Consider the following 13854-nt stretch of genomic DNA (forward strand, 5'->3'; position numbering starts at 1 on the left):
AGACCTAACCGCAAACATTAAAAAAGAGAGAGGTGATATTGGTGAGTGGCTGATATAAGATTTCGGGTTTAGCACCGTGCGACGCTGGAGGCGCCGTCGTGAGAGGGAGAGAAAATGGAGTATGATAATAAACTCATTCTTGCTCCCATGGTTCGCGTTGTGAGTTTCTCTTTCCTTTCATTCTCTTTCTCTTTTCCTTTCATTGTTCTAACTCTTAATCATAGCAACAATTCATTCTTATTCCTTTTTTTTTGATAGGGCACACTCCCTTTCAGATTACTAGCTGCTCAATACGGTGCTCATATTACTTACGGTGAAGAAATCATTGATCATAAGATTATCAAATGTTACCGCCAATTCAATGGTACTTGATTCTCATTCTTCCTAATTTACATGGATTATATTTGTTTCAATTAGATTGGTGTATTTATCTACCGAATCGTAGAGGGTGAGCTTGAAGCAACGTTAAGGTTGTTGCTTAGTAATATTAGAAACAACCTATTAGTTTGTAGGGTAAGGCGGTGTACATCTGCCCCCAGAAGTTATTGAGTGAGAGCCTCGTGCACTGGGATGCCCTTTTTATATATGAAATCATGAAGTTGTGTAAGTTAAAGGGAGTGTGTGTGAGGACATATAGATGAAATTGGAAAATGGAGATAGCCATTTGTAATAAGCAGGCAAGGCTCTCCTTATGAGCTAGCTTTTCGGGTCGAGTTAGGCTTGGTTATTTAGTATGGTATTAGAGGTAAACCGTGTTCCTTGATTGAACCACCTTGCAAGAATGCCCTTAGATTAGAGAGTTCATTCCCAAACGCCATAAAGAATGTCTGATTAGCTTCTTTCATTGACAACTCCTCCTATCTCATTGCAACCTCATCATCCTTTTCCAACTGTTTATGTTTATCCACCTGCGGCGAGGTAAAGGCGGAATTATCACAACTACCCCCGGCCGCTTCTCGGCAGTGGCCGCCATGAGTTCTTGTGGTTGCGTCATGGATTATCCAGAATTGCCAGAAACAACTCTGGCGACTGCGTCTACGACATGCTTCATGTTGGCTCTGGTGCGTCCTGCTGCATGCTGCCACATGAAAATGTTATGGTTTGAAGTGTTCATCATGATTAATAAGTAAGCAAGTCTTTGATCTCTATCATTTTAATAATGGGATTGTTATTGTTAAACCCAATCCGAATGGCTGTGAAGTGAACTGTGGAGTTGAAACTCCTCTGCGAAAAAACTCCAGCTTCCAAAGTTGATTGTTTCAGTTCCCCCAAAGGGGAAAGCTGAGGAATCTAGGGTAGATGTGAACATTTCTTAGGCTTCTAGTGGAGGCAAATCTTCTAAAGGTGTAAAAGTCATTTTGATCCATCATTTAGTTTTTCCTCACTCAATGAAGGTGTAAAACTAAGAGCCCTTGTAAGAAGTATTGGTGAAAATTTATTTTCATGTGGAAGTAATACAATGACTGTGATTGCAACTATGAGCATTCTAGGGAACACCATTCCCCCATTTCTATTTAATATTGAAGGAACACCATTCTGAAATTCCTTCAAAATGACGAATGTGTTTCCCTAGAATGCGCATAGTTGCAATCACAGCCATTGTATTACTTTCCCATGAAAATAAAATTTCACCCATACTTCTTACAAGGAATCTTAGTTTTACACATTCAGTGGGTGAGGAAAAAATAAATGTTGGATCAAATTGACATCCACACCTTCAGAAGCCTTGCTTGCCCTAGAAGCAGGAGAAACATTCACATCTGCCATAAATCCTTCAAGTGCCCCCTTGGGGGAACTAAAACTCTCAACTTTGTAAGTTGGAGTTTTTTGCAGTGGAGTTTCACTTCCATAATTCAATTGACTGCCATTCAGATCAGATTTAGCAATCCCATTAAAATGTAAAGATCAAAGACCTTCTTACCCATTAAACCTGATGAATCCTTGAAACCTCGCATGCTCTTGGCTAGATCCAAAATCAATTGCAAGAATTCACTCCATCCAATCAACTTCGTATTGCAAAGCTGCTCAAGCTTCTCTTGTTGAAGTTTGATATTTGTTTCTGTCATGACCTGATGGTACCCTTCCACACTCTGCTTTGATCTTGTGCATCAAAAGCTTCGCTAATCTGTGTTTCCCTTCGTTCTCGTTCTGAATGCTGGGGGTTAAATGCAAGAGAGCACTCTGTAATGAAATTCACTCTCAAAAACCCATATAGGCCACTTTGGGGTTTTGAGAAATTGACCAACCTTGCAGAAATCCAGGGACTCTAGCAGATTAAGAAATTTGGGATATACCTTTAAGAAACATTCCTCATATGCAAATTCCCAGCAATCTAGGTCTACTTTCTTGAAACCACGTGTTTAACTGACGAACAAAGCCGGAAAATTTGTTAAGCTTGAAGTAATTTGGGCAAGAGGTTTCTGGGGAACTTGGGTGGGTTCCAAACCACGACCTGCTATTGGTTGGGCTCCATGACAATCAAATCTGTTGAAGGGTCATCCACCATGTCATAAGTTTTGCTCAGGAACAACGGTGTCATGTCCGTGTTTGGGATTGGAGCTGGCACTGTTGCCGACAAATGGGAGGCGTCATCACTGCCGCAGCTGCTTGCTCTGTCCATACACATATTTGATATTTTTTAGGGAAAGAGAAAAAAACAGATCAGACAGAGAGAGAAAGGAAAAAATTAAATAGGTTAGGACGAGTCTTTAGTTTTGAAAGGGACAGATTGTGGGCCATTGTTTCACTAAATAATACGTATTTGTTTAATGAAATAAAGTTTTATTCTCTCTTCATAACAATTCTTAATGTTCCATAAAAACATCAATGTTCATTTAATTAATCAACTATTTAGAGGATGAATTTCTGCTTTGGAAATATCTTTTCATTCACATGCTTGTGGTTTTACCCTCACTCCTATTTACTCTTGCTTTCCTAAGAAACACATTTATTTTCTTGCTCAGAACGCATTGGATGTACTGATTTTGTGGAGAAGGGGACGGAAAATGTCGTTTTCAGAACTTGTGATGAAGAAAAAGATAGGGTTGTATTTCAAATAGGTACATCTGATGCTGTGAGGGCCCTAAATGCTGCTCAGTTAGTGTAAGTTAATTGAATTCCTGTTTCACCTCAGTGGTCTTTACATTTAAGTTGACATTTTTTCCTTTTACTTTTTAAGTTGAACGATTTGTTTGTAGTTTTTTATTTTTTATATGAGAAGTAATTGTTCGTAGTTAATTGCACATGTTTTTATTTATTTCGTATCTTCTGAATTTTTTATGGTTGGTTGCGTAGTGCGGTCAACTATTCCATATATAAGTTAATGACAGACCTAGTGGGCTAAGGTGTAGCTGCTATTGTTTTTGTGGGCTCTTTATAATTACTTAATGATCTTACTGTAAATAAGAATGAAAGCCTGGTATACAACATTAAAAACATTGCAATCTTTGTCATAGTTATTGTTTGCCAGAAGACCTTTACGTTCCAATTTCGAATATATCATCTCAATGAATGATTATAAAACTTCAAGCTGAAGACTTAAGTATGTTATGTTTTCATTTGCTCACTAAGGTTGCTATTCAAGATCATTAAATGTGGCTTAAAGTGATTTAGTGAAGTGCTAGTTGTTTTCTTTCTGCTCCTTTTTCAATGTTTATTTATGTGCCTTCAGTGGTTGGGTTGCAGGTGTGGTGATGTTGCTGCAATAGATATTAACATGGGTTGCCCGAAGTCATTTTCTGTGAGTGGTGGGATGGGTGCAGCTTTGTTGTCCAAACCAGAGCTTATTCATGATGTAAGTCCTATAATCTGTTGTTGTTCACATTGTCCTTATGCAATTTTGAACCGTTCCTCTTTATAAATTCAGATTTTAACAACATTAAGGAGGAATTTGAGCACACCAGTAACTTGTAAGATTCGACTTTTAAAATCACCCTATGATACAGTGGAATTAGCCAGGCGAATTGAGAAAACTGGTGTTTCTGCTCTTGCTGTCCATGGAAGGTAATCTTCTGCTCTTGTCTATTTTTTCTTGGACCTTGAAGCATCATCTTAGTAATCTGTTTCATAGATCAATTGGCCCCATTAGGATCTATCACAACTATATTGTTGATCTATGTCATAGACGATTCTACCAAGTTTTACTTTGTGATCTGACTGTGTAACACTAAGACAACACTCCTCTTTTATCCATGTTTGGGACATTATTAGATAAATATAAAATCACTCATTGTGTCTTCACCTAACAGATTAAGCTTTTGGGACAGTTGATTCTTGACATGGTATTAGAGACACAACCCAACTTTTTCTCCAGTTGTCACGGGCCATAAGGTGCCCTTTAGGATCGCAAGAACAACTATCTTGACACATTTTAAACTGAAAGAAGTGAAAATGAACATTAGAGAATAGAGAAACATTTTTTTTATAGCCGTAGTTGGGGAGATGGATATATATGTTGTTTTTCCTGGGAAAATGTACACTACATTGTAGTTATGCTTACTGTCTCTTCCCCTCATTGACTTATAGTCCTGGACAACTGGATTGTTGTACAAGGGATGCTATTTTATTTCACTCGTTATTAGTCATCCCATATTTGCCTCTAGCAAAACCATATTCTTTAAGAAGGTAACTATCTCAAAATTGCTGCAGTCACTGGGTATGCAACTTAACAATTCCATGATAATTTGTGTCTGTGGACAAGAAGAACTCCAAGATACTACACATGCATCTCAGGGCTTATTTATCAATATTGAAATTTTTGATGCTTAAGAAACCAAAAAACTGACATATGGTACTACATGCCATCACAAACAAACCCACGTAAAGCAATACACATTGCAATCTCAAATATGAAAATTCTTATATCTATGTTCCATTAAAACATGCTTTATTCCTTTGGATCTATTTTTGCAGACAAGTATCAGATAGGCCTAAAGATCCTGCTAATTGGAGTGGAATTGCTGATGTTGTGTCAGCATTATCTATTCCAGTTATTGCAAATGGTGATGTCTTTGAGTGTGATGATATCCAACATATTAAATCCACTACAGGTAGCTGAAAATAATTCCTAAAGACTTAAACTGATTTAGTTATGTTTTGTTAGAATTATGGATATGGTACAGTATTAAATCCCCTATAGGTAGCTGGAAAGAATTCCTCAAGACTTAAACCGGTTTAGTTATGTTTTATTAGAATTACGGATATGGTACAGTGAAACTAACTTTAGATGCAGTTTATTTTATCATAGATGTCAGGGAGCTGTGTTGCTTTATCTGTACGTTGCAACCTAATCTTTCAGTCCTTTTGATGAGTTCTCCACAAGCTAAAAACAAAACACTTGGATAAAGATGTGCCTCATTTTCTTGGAAAGTAATGATGGATTCCCCTCAAACTTATAGAAATGGTTGAGCATACACCTAGGTTTACAGAGTAACTTCTTTCGCTTCTCCACAACTATATTGGATCAAGCCTCCATGCCATGCTATGATTAATCTTTGTATTCCTAAATCTGTTAACCTTGGATTCATCTTATGCAGCACTTTGACAATTTAGACTAGAAATTAAGGTGAGTAGTTTTATAATAAGATGGGGATAGTAAAAGAAAGAATTAAGTATATAGCTGCAAAATAGATGTAGACATTCTACTTTTTTAATATATTAAATGTGAACAAAGATTCTATCGTAACTCCAAGGCAGGTCTTGGAAGATTCTAGAAAATAAAGGCTATAAAAACTAACTCCAAACAGACGGAATTAGTTTTTGTAAAAATTCTTGCTGATAACCTTCTTCCGGTTGTGCATAAGAAACATCTTCCTGCCAATCATTAGCATGCTACTTACTAAATGTCACTCATGCGTCATCGCAAATAACTGACAAGGCTCATAAAAACAAATTCTGGAAAGTTAGGATAAGTGAGCATTTGGATGTCGTAGGTCTTATTCCAACACTGTTTTCAGTTTTTATCGCAATTGATTGTTCTTTGTTGTTTTGGTTGATGATTAATTTTGCACTAAATATCTTATAGCTTCATACTTCTTATTTTGTCATGATAGATTGTATTCATTCTAGTCGACCCCACCTAGTGGGATAAAAGCTTCGTTGTTGTAGATTATATTCATTCTTCTTCACATTTAAATTCTAATTAACACTGGTTTGGCATAAGGTGCCTCGTCAGTGATGGTAGCTAGAGGGGCACTCTGGAATGCTTCAATATTTTCACCCGAAGGAAAAATTTCTTATGAAGATGTGAAAAGGGAGTATATTAGGAAGGTAATATTTTTTTTGTTATTGCAATAACCAGAACACACTTGATTTTTGTTTTCTTGCCATGGCATGAGTGGCAGTCTTATAAATAATTTGGGATAATTTTTTATTTCAGTGCTTCTTGTGGGATAATGATATTAAAAACACCAAGTATACATTAAGGGACATGATAGGGCATTATTCTTCTCTTGAACTTGCCGAAGGGAAAGCTGTGACTAAATCAGAGTCCAATGCAGATCTGGCGTAAGTTAAATATTTTTCTGTATTGCTATATCTTCATGCTGCAATGGGTCATTGTTTACTTTCTTTTGCAATATATGAACATAGCATTCCCTGCAATTCTAGATGCATATTAGATGCCAACCTTTTTTTGGCTAGAAGAATTTTATTTTAGAATTATAAGGAATAGCACATAGGAAAGAAGGCAAAGAAAACCATTTTCTGAACAAAATATCATATTTTATTCAGTAAACAAAATAGCCTTGTTATTGGCGCTGCATGTCTACTAAGGTGACTCCTGAAAAACCATTTGCTGAACACCAGAGGCCGTAAAAAACACAACTCCTAAAGTAAACCTAGTGAAAAATATTTCCTTTTGAAGGACTGAGGATTTCTCTCCAACCTAAGGCACCATTGGCAAAAAGAACATATTGCCATAAAACATTAACCTTCTTGATGTGGCTAGAATCCTTTAACTTGCTCACAATGAAAAAAAAATGCTGAGGGTGTACCAAGATTTACCAAAAATTATCCTCCACATATAATTAGATATTTGGTGCGCAACACATGACATTCATTTCAGGAGACAGGATTGTATGGCCAACAAAAATGCAACATATTGTTAGGCATTGGTCTTATTGAATATTGATATCCAAAAAAATGACTTGTTCTCTTCGAATGGACTTTACAAAACTAAATTGCATATAAATGCCTATATGGTTCTCAGAATTGGGTATGGAATTTTATTTATCACGTTTCTCTGTGGGCGTCGGGGCTGTGGAGCGTGATGGGAAGTTAGGATCCAATTGCAGTGTGTGGAACTTAAGCCACATATTGAAAGTATGGGATTCTGGTGTAGGGTTCATAAGGCTTTAGGCATTCTCAAACAGTAGCTAGCTTTATGGTATGGTTCTCCCAAGTTTCTTAGCATTTAGTATCTGAGCTTTCCACCATGTCATCGTCTACAAAAGTGGCATGGGTGGTTATGCTGGAATTGCAGCATTCACTCAGGATTAGTCAAAGGGGCTAGTTCATAACCAGCCCATTTGGATTTGGGCACCCGGGCTGTAGAGTGAGGTGGGATATCAGGATTCAATTGCAAGGCATGGAATTGCCACATTGAAAATGTGGGATTCTAGTGTAGGGTATATAAGAATTTGGGCTATCTAACTATAGTAGCTAGTTTTTGTGGTGTCCCAAGGTTCTTATCAGACTACTAATTCGCTCACTAGAACTTTGAAACCATATTTCAATCTCTTGATTTTTAACATTAGGTGTTAGGATGTAGAGTGTTTTGGCAACTTGTTCTTCTAAGTGACCCGTTGTGTTGATCAGAGAACACCTTTCATATTAAGTCTAGATATATGAAACTGTCCATTTGCCTTCACCGAACAACTTAAGTTTTTCTCGGCAGTTGATTCTTCACATGATATCACAACCTTTATGACCAAATAGTCAAGAGTTTGATCCTTGCCGTCTCCATTCTTTTGAATAATTAAATACAATTTAAATTTTATCACAAGGTATGGTGGACATGTGTATAGTCTCTACACTTAAATCCCGAAGGGCAATTACGTGAGGGGCGTGATAGATACATAAAACCGTTCACTTGCCTTCACCCGACCGCTTAAGCTTTTAGGACAGTTGGTTCTTGACACTAACAAAGAATACAAGTCCAAAAAAACTTTATGGCCCATTCTAATTATCTTACAACCTTCAATAGTAGTAATTTTCTTCATTATCTTCCCCCAAACTCTGAAGTCAAAGTACCATGGGCTATTCATCTTCAGGATTGAACTACCTCTTGTCCTTTTTCTAAAATCTTTTTGAGGTTTTACTTTTGGTCCTATTTATGGGACCTTTTTCAAAAAAAAAATTGTACATTAATTGTTTATTTACAAAACAAACTTGGCTTATTGATTGGAAAGAGAAAGTCATCAATAAAATGTGAGGAAAGAGAAGATGAATAGGTCCATTAAAGAAGGGCAATTTTAAAACACATGTAATAGTTGACAAATTTAACCAACGAGTGTTGGTTTAAGTGGTACATGCTTGATTCCCCTTAAGCAAGGTCTCGGGTTCGAGTCTTGTGGATGGAAAAAATGTCCACTGGGAGAGTTAGTCCCACATACCTGTGGATGTTCCCGGCTTGGACAGGATTGCCTCAGTGCGATGATACATGTGGGAAACAAATTCTTTTTTTAATGATACTAACAATATTAATTACCTTCCTTAGTTTGTGTTGAACAATCTAAAAGGGTCTTATAAAGAGGATCAGAGGTAGTAATAAACTACAATGCTTAGAACTTAAAAAATAGCCTTTGACAACTTTCTCTCCATCTGAAGTATGCAAAGTTTCTCTCCTCCTTGATCATCCATCTATAAAGATGATCTAAATTACTCAAGAAGGCTACAATAGAATGAGACTGACCATGCGATATTGGATTTGACTTTTCAGTGGTAAATCCCAAAAGTAATAATGCTATAACTACATTCAATTCATTTAGAGTAAATTACACTGACACCCCCTGAGTTTTAGTGAAATTACACAAACCACCCCTCACTTTTCTAAACTTACACAAACCTCCCCTAGTTAACAAAAAATATGATAAATGCAATTAAGTTAAACAAAACATGATATATTGTGTAGACAAGTCTAAATAATATACAAATTAATATATTTTTATTATTTTTGGTTCGTTACACTACATTATAAGAGTGATTTAAACAATATTTCTTTATAATTGTTGATGCATTTTGTAACAAAAAAATAATAAAGATACATTAATTTGTATATTATTTAGACTTGTCTACACAATATATCATGTTTTGTTTAACTTAATTGCATTTATCACATTTTTTGTTTAAAAGATTACACTTATTTCTTATGCAGGGGTGGTCAGTGTAATGAAAGTACAAAACTAGGGGAGGTTTGTGTAAGTTTAGAAAAGTGAGGGGTGGTTTGTGTAATTTCACTAAAACTCAGGGGATGTCAGTGTAATTTACTCATTCATTTATGGTATAGCATTATGACATCATTCAATTCATCTAGTCGACCATACGTAGTGGGACTAAGACTTCATTATTGTTATATACAGCCTACAGAAGCTACCCAGTCCCTCAAATACGAGAGGATCCGAATATGTTATACAACAGTAATACCACCCTCCGCAACAAAAAAACACTATTGTACCAAAGTAAGATTTGTAGAGATCATGTTAGGACAATGACCACGCAAAGTTGACGGTTTTTTAATTATTATTTTACTTTTGTATCTCTAGAAAGTACTAAGAGTTGAATCAATTATGTTGAAGCTTGTAACAACTTTTATAGTAAGCTCCATTTTAATAGTTACAGTGTACTTTCTGATGTTTCAGGGAACTCTATGGGCAGCAAGAATACTATCAGTTTGTCTGCAAAACCAGACTTCTTTGATGAGTGTATTATTTTTTGTTGCATACAAAGATTTAGGTTGAGGGTATTGCTACACCAGAGTCCAAGATTAGGGTATTCTTTCAAGATTATTGAACACATACAAGAAATAGGAAACTCATGAATTCAAATTATTCATATAAACACCGGCATGTATATGAATCTGGTCCCCTTCAAAGGAACCTCTCTTCAGCCTTCTCTAGTATTGGTCAATTTATATGATTTTGTCAAGTTTGCATAATGATTGGCTCTAAGTGCAAAAGTTTTCAATATTGTTGAAGATTGATCAATTGGGTGCAAGATTAATCAATATTATTGAAGATTGGTCAATGTTTCTATTAGGGAGGGTTGAAGAAAGGATCTAGATAATGTTATGTTACAGGTATATTCATGATTTGTAATATCTCTGTAGATTTTCTTTTACTAGTAAAATACAAACAAAAACTTGATATAGATTCTGTATTCAATACCATGTTTTAATAACTTGAGATTGATCCATGTTTTAGTAACTTGAGATTGAATTGATTTTATGGTTGGCATAATTGATTTGATACATATTTTTATGTTAATTTTGTTCTCTTAAAATACAATAGTGATAAACTTAGTCTTCCAAAGAAAATTATCACCAAATAAATTTCTCAAATATGAAAATGATTACCTCAAGTTATTTTTTTATAACCAATGAATCTATAGGCAAAGAACTAATCCTTTTGGAGATATATGGTTACTCTTTTCAATAAATGTTGTTCCTAGGAATCGAACTTTTAATCTTATGTTCCATTGGATTTTGAAGTTACTGCTTAGCTACCATTTTCTTCCAAACTCCACCATATACAAAATTCTTTGATGGTAACATAGTCTTCAAATCATTCTATCAATACCTTATGCCTCACTTCTTCATAAATGGAAACAGAGATTAACTATCTCAAAAAAGTGAAATTAACAGTGATATCATAAAACTCTATTAGTATCCTTGTCACTTAGAATTCAAGTAACTCCCAAACTTGTTACAATATTCTATTTTTTCTTATTTGCTTGTTAACTTTTTTGGTATTAATCTGTTTCTGAATTTCAACCAATCCTTTTTTATTTTTTTTAATATATTTGATCTATATATTTTAATTGTTGCCATTTTCATGTGAATCTCATTTGAGACCGAGTGAACTAATGTGGTAACTATTTTCATTAGATAAATTTATTTTATGACAATTTTCTTCAAAGGACTAAGTAAAATTTAAATCTTTAGATGGTTTTAATTCAAATGTTATCTATTACATTTTATTTTATAAATCAAACAATATCCTCATTTCAATTAACCATGAGGGGTTATTTTTACTTAATTATTAGTGTTATCTAGTTCTTTTGGGTATGTAACTACCTTAAATATTTGAAGGAGAAATTCATGTCACCCAATCTTATCAAACTCAAATAGATTTCTCTCCAATAATAGAACGAATGAGTGACTCTAAAACAAAAATATTAATAATATAATAATTATTTAATGTCAGTAGTACAATAAAATACTATTTCAAAGATGGCATCATTATTATAGAATTCACCTTGTGTGCTACCACCTAATTATTCAAAAAACATTAATTCAAAACTTTATTTTATTATATCATCATTTGCATTTTGGAACAATATCTTATAACTAAAGTGTTCAATTCATACATTAATAGCCCACTGAGAGTCAAATTAGACCGGCCAAATCTCATTGCTGACTAAACTTGAAAATGATTCTGGTCTATAGTCTTAGCCAAATGAAGATTATACCAATTTAAGCTAGGGAAATTCTAATTAGACCAGAAATAACATGAAAAGTGAACAAAACAATTCACTTAAAATTTGAAAAAAAAGTACAACATTGCTTTGTTTTACTCCGATCCAAAAAGAGCAAAATATGTTAATTCAATATAATTATACAAAATTATTAATTTATAAAATTTCACATTTATATATAATTATATATAAAATTACCTATTTCGATAGAAGGGTTTATGTCTTACTTTGTTCCACAACATTGCGTCAAACAACATTACATCATTTGATGATTCAAATAATTCATTTATTTATTGTTAATACTATGGGGAGCCATGTCATTTAATATCACTGAATCATTCAAATATTCAATCGTATTATTCTTTACTAATAATATTATCATTTGCTTTTTAAAAACAATATCTTATCATCTGATTATTCTAGAACCAAGAGCAAAACCACAAAGCACAATCTATTCATTTAGCATTTTATAATGAAAACATCAATTTTTATTTTGTTTATCTATTAATAATATCATCAAGAGTCATGTTGCATATAATTCAAAAAGATTATTTATTACCACCACTTGAGATATAAATAAAAGTTTAAGCAATTTAGGTTGGAAAGAGTAACGAAGAGTATGTTTGTGAGTTAAATTTTGAAGGTGAATGAAGAGAAATGAGAGACTTTAGAGCCATCTCACCAAAATATTGCATGGCTCTCTCAAACCTTCTCTTTCAACTCTAAAACTAAACTCACAAACAGACCCTCAAGGTTTGTATGCAAGCCAGATTTTCGAGAAGGAAGGGAAAAGAAAATTTTGAGAGTCATAAAATACAGTGTTTGAGATGACTCCAAAGTTTTCCCTCATTCATTCTCCTCCAAAACCCAACTCGGAAGCAGACCAGGTCAGACTAAATAGTACCTTACCTCAAGGTCCATATTTTAGATCTAATATCAATGAATGAATTCAATTTCCTACCAACTTTTCGCTAACATCATACCACATCATTCATTCAACCTTTTTAACTCAAATATTTATTTATTAATTACTAACTAAGCAACCAAAAAGAAACTCAAATTTATGAGAGAGAGGTTAAAAATTAAATTCTGTTCCCAGCAGCAAAAAGTGCCACAAAAACCCTACCAAAGTGCCTTATGGCATCTTTAACTCATAAATGTACACCAATATCCACCTTTTTTATTGCATTTAATCCTATGTTCAATGTAAAAGATAAAGTCATTTTTCTAATTGATACAACAAACTGCACTGACCCAAAAAATTCTAAAACAAATTAACCACATCAAAACAATACCTCTGATACCCAAAAAAAGAAAAATCTTTTCTCAAATAACTGTATATTTAACTCTTATATTACATTCTAAACATGAAAGGGTTTATTGGATGCAGAATAGTACCATTTTAGAGGATATTGTCCTGTAGATCTGTCATAAAACTGGAAGCTAAAGAACTCAGCTTCTTTCCTGTCTCTCCAGCAATATCTTTAAGAGAAGATATATCATGTTGTGCCTGTAAAAACAGTAAGGTATGACATCCGGTATAGGAACTAATGCGACGAGTTTAGTTATGGTTTCCGCATCGGAGGTGATGAAGAACATGGAACGAAATATGTAACTAAATCCATTAAAAATGAAGGAATACCTGGAAAGATAAACGACTTAGGAGCTCACTCGCAGTAATATCAATGGAGGAGTTATCTCTTGAGTTACCAAATAGATCAGCACTGGAGATGGAAGATGAACCCTGTATATAACAACAAGAGCCTCAAGCATCAACACTTAAAGTCAAAACTTTTAATTACGGAACATATATTGTCTCAGATTATTTCTAGTTGCTTATATAACAACCAAAAGAAGACAATACTCGCCCTTACGGGTAATTCTAAGATTAAGATTACAACAACATCAACCCAGCCTTAGTTCCCAGTAATGTGTTCAGAAATAACCTCGGGCCTGTCTTATATAAGTTACATATATCATGATTATGGTTTTCCATGGTCACAATGGGATTAGGAAAACTGTAGTGCAGAAAACTGTGTCACATAACAAATATTTGCCTACAATTGCGCATGTTTAAAACAAAGGACTGGTTTTGGTACATGAGATAAGGACTTGTTTAACAGCACGAAATCATTCCTATCTCTAATCTTCATGCTTGTTTTG

The 13854-nt window shown here is 34.4% G+C and overlaps 2 protein-coding genes across 2 annotated transcripts in view; one reads left to right on the forward strand and one right to left on the reverse strand.

The window, feature by feature from the left end:
- Positions 1–9940, forward strand: LOC109350253 (tRNA-dihydrouridine(20) synthase [NAD(P)+]-like). The gene is made up of 9 exons (XM_019591450.1): positions 1–159; positions 259–364; positions 2964–3102; positions 3685–3793; positions 3866–4002; positions 4912–5048; positions 6161–6267; positions 6377–6504; positions 9858–9940. The coding sequence occupies exons 1-9, from the start codon at positions 115–117 to the stop codon at positions 9913–9915; spliced, it is 966 nt and encodes a 321-aa protein (XP_019446995.1). The 5' UTR covers positions 1–114; the 3' UTR covers positions 9916–9940.
- Positions 12815–13854, reverse strand: part of LOC109350254 (probable ADP-ribosylation factor GTPase-activating protein AGD8) — a 6349-nt gene continuing 5309 nt past the window's right edge. Inside the window, exons 6-7 of the mRNA XM_019591451.1 lie at positions 13334–13435; positions 12815–13201 (exon numbers count right to left, since the gene is read on the reverse strand). Of these exons, the coding sequence (XP_019446996.1) occupies positions 13094–13201; positions 13334–13435 (210 nt within the window). The 3' untranslated portion in view covers positions 12815–13093. The remainder of the gene's footprint in view (positions 13202–13333; positions 13436–13854) is intronic.

The sequence above is a fragment of the Lupinus angustifolius genome, chromosome LG06 (assembly GCF_001865875.1).
Source record: "Lupinus angustifolius cultivar Tanjil chromosome LG06, LupAngTanjil_v1.0, whole genome shotgun sequence".
NCBI classification, from domain to species: domain Eukaryota; kingdom Viridiplantae; phylum Streptophyta; class Magnoliopsida; order Fabales; family Fabaceae; genus Lupinus; species Lupinus angustifolius.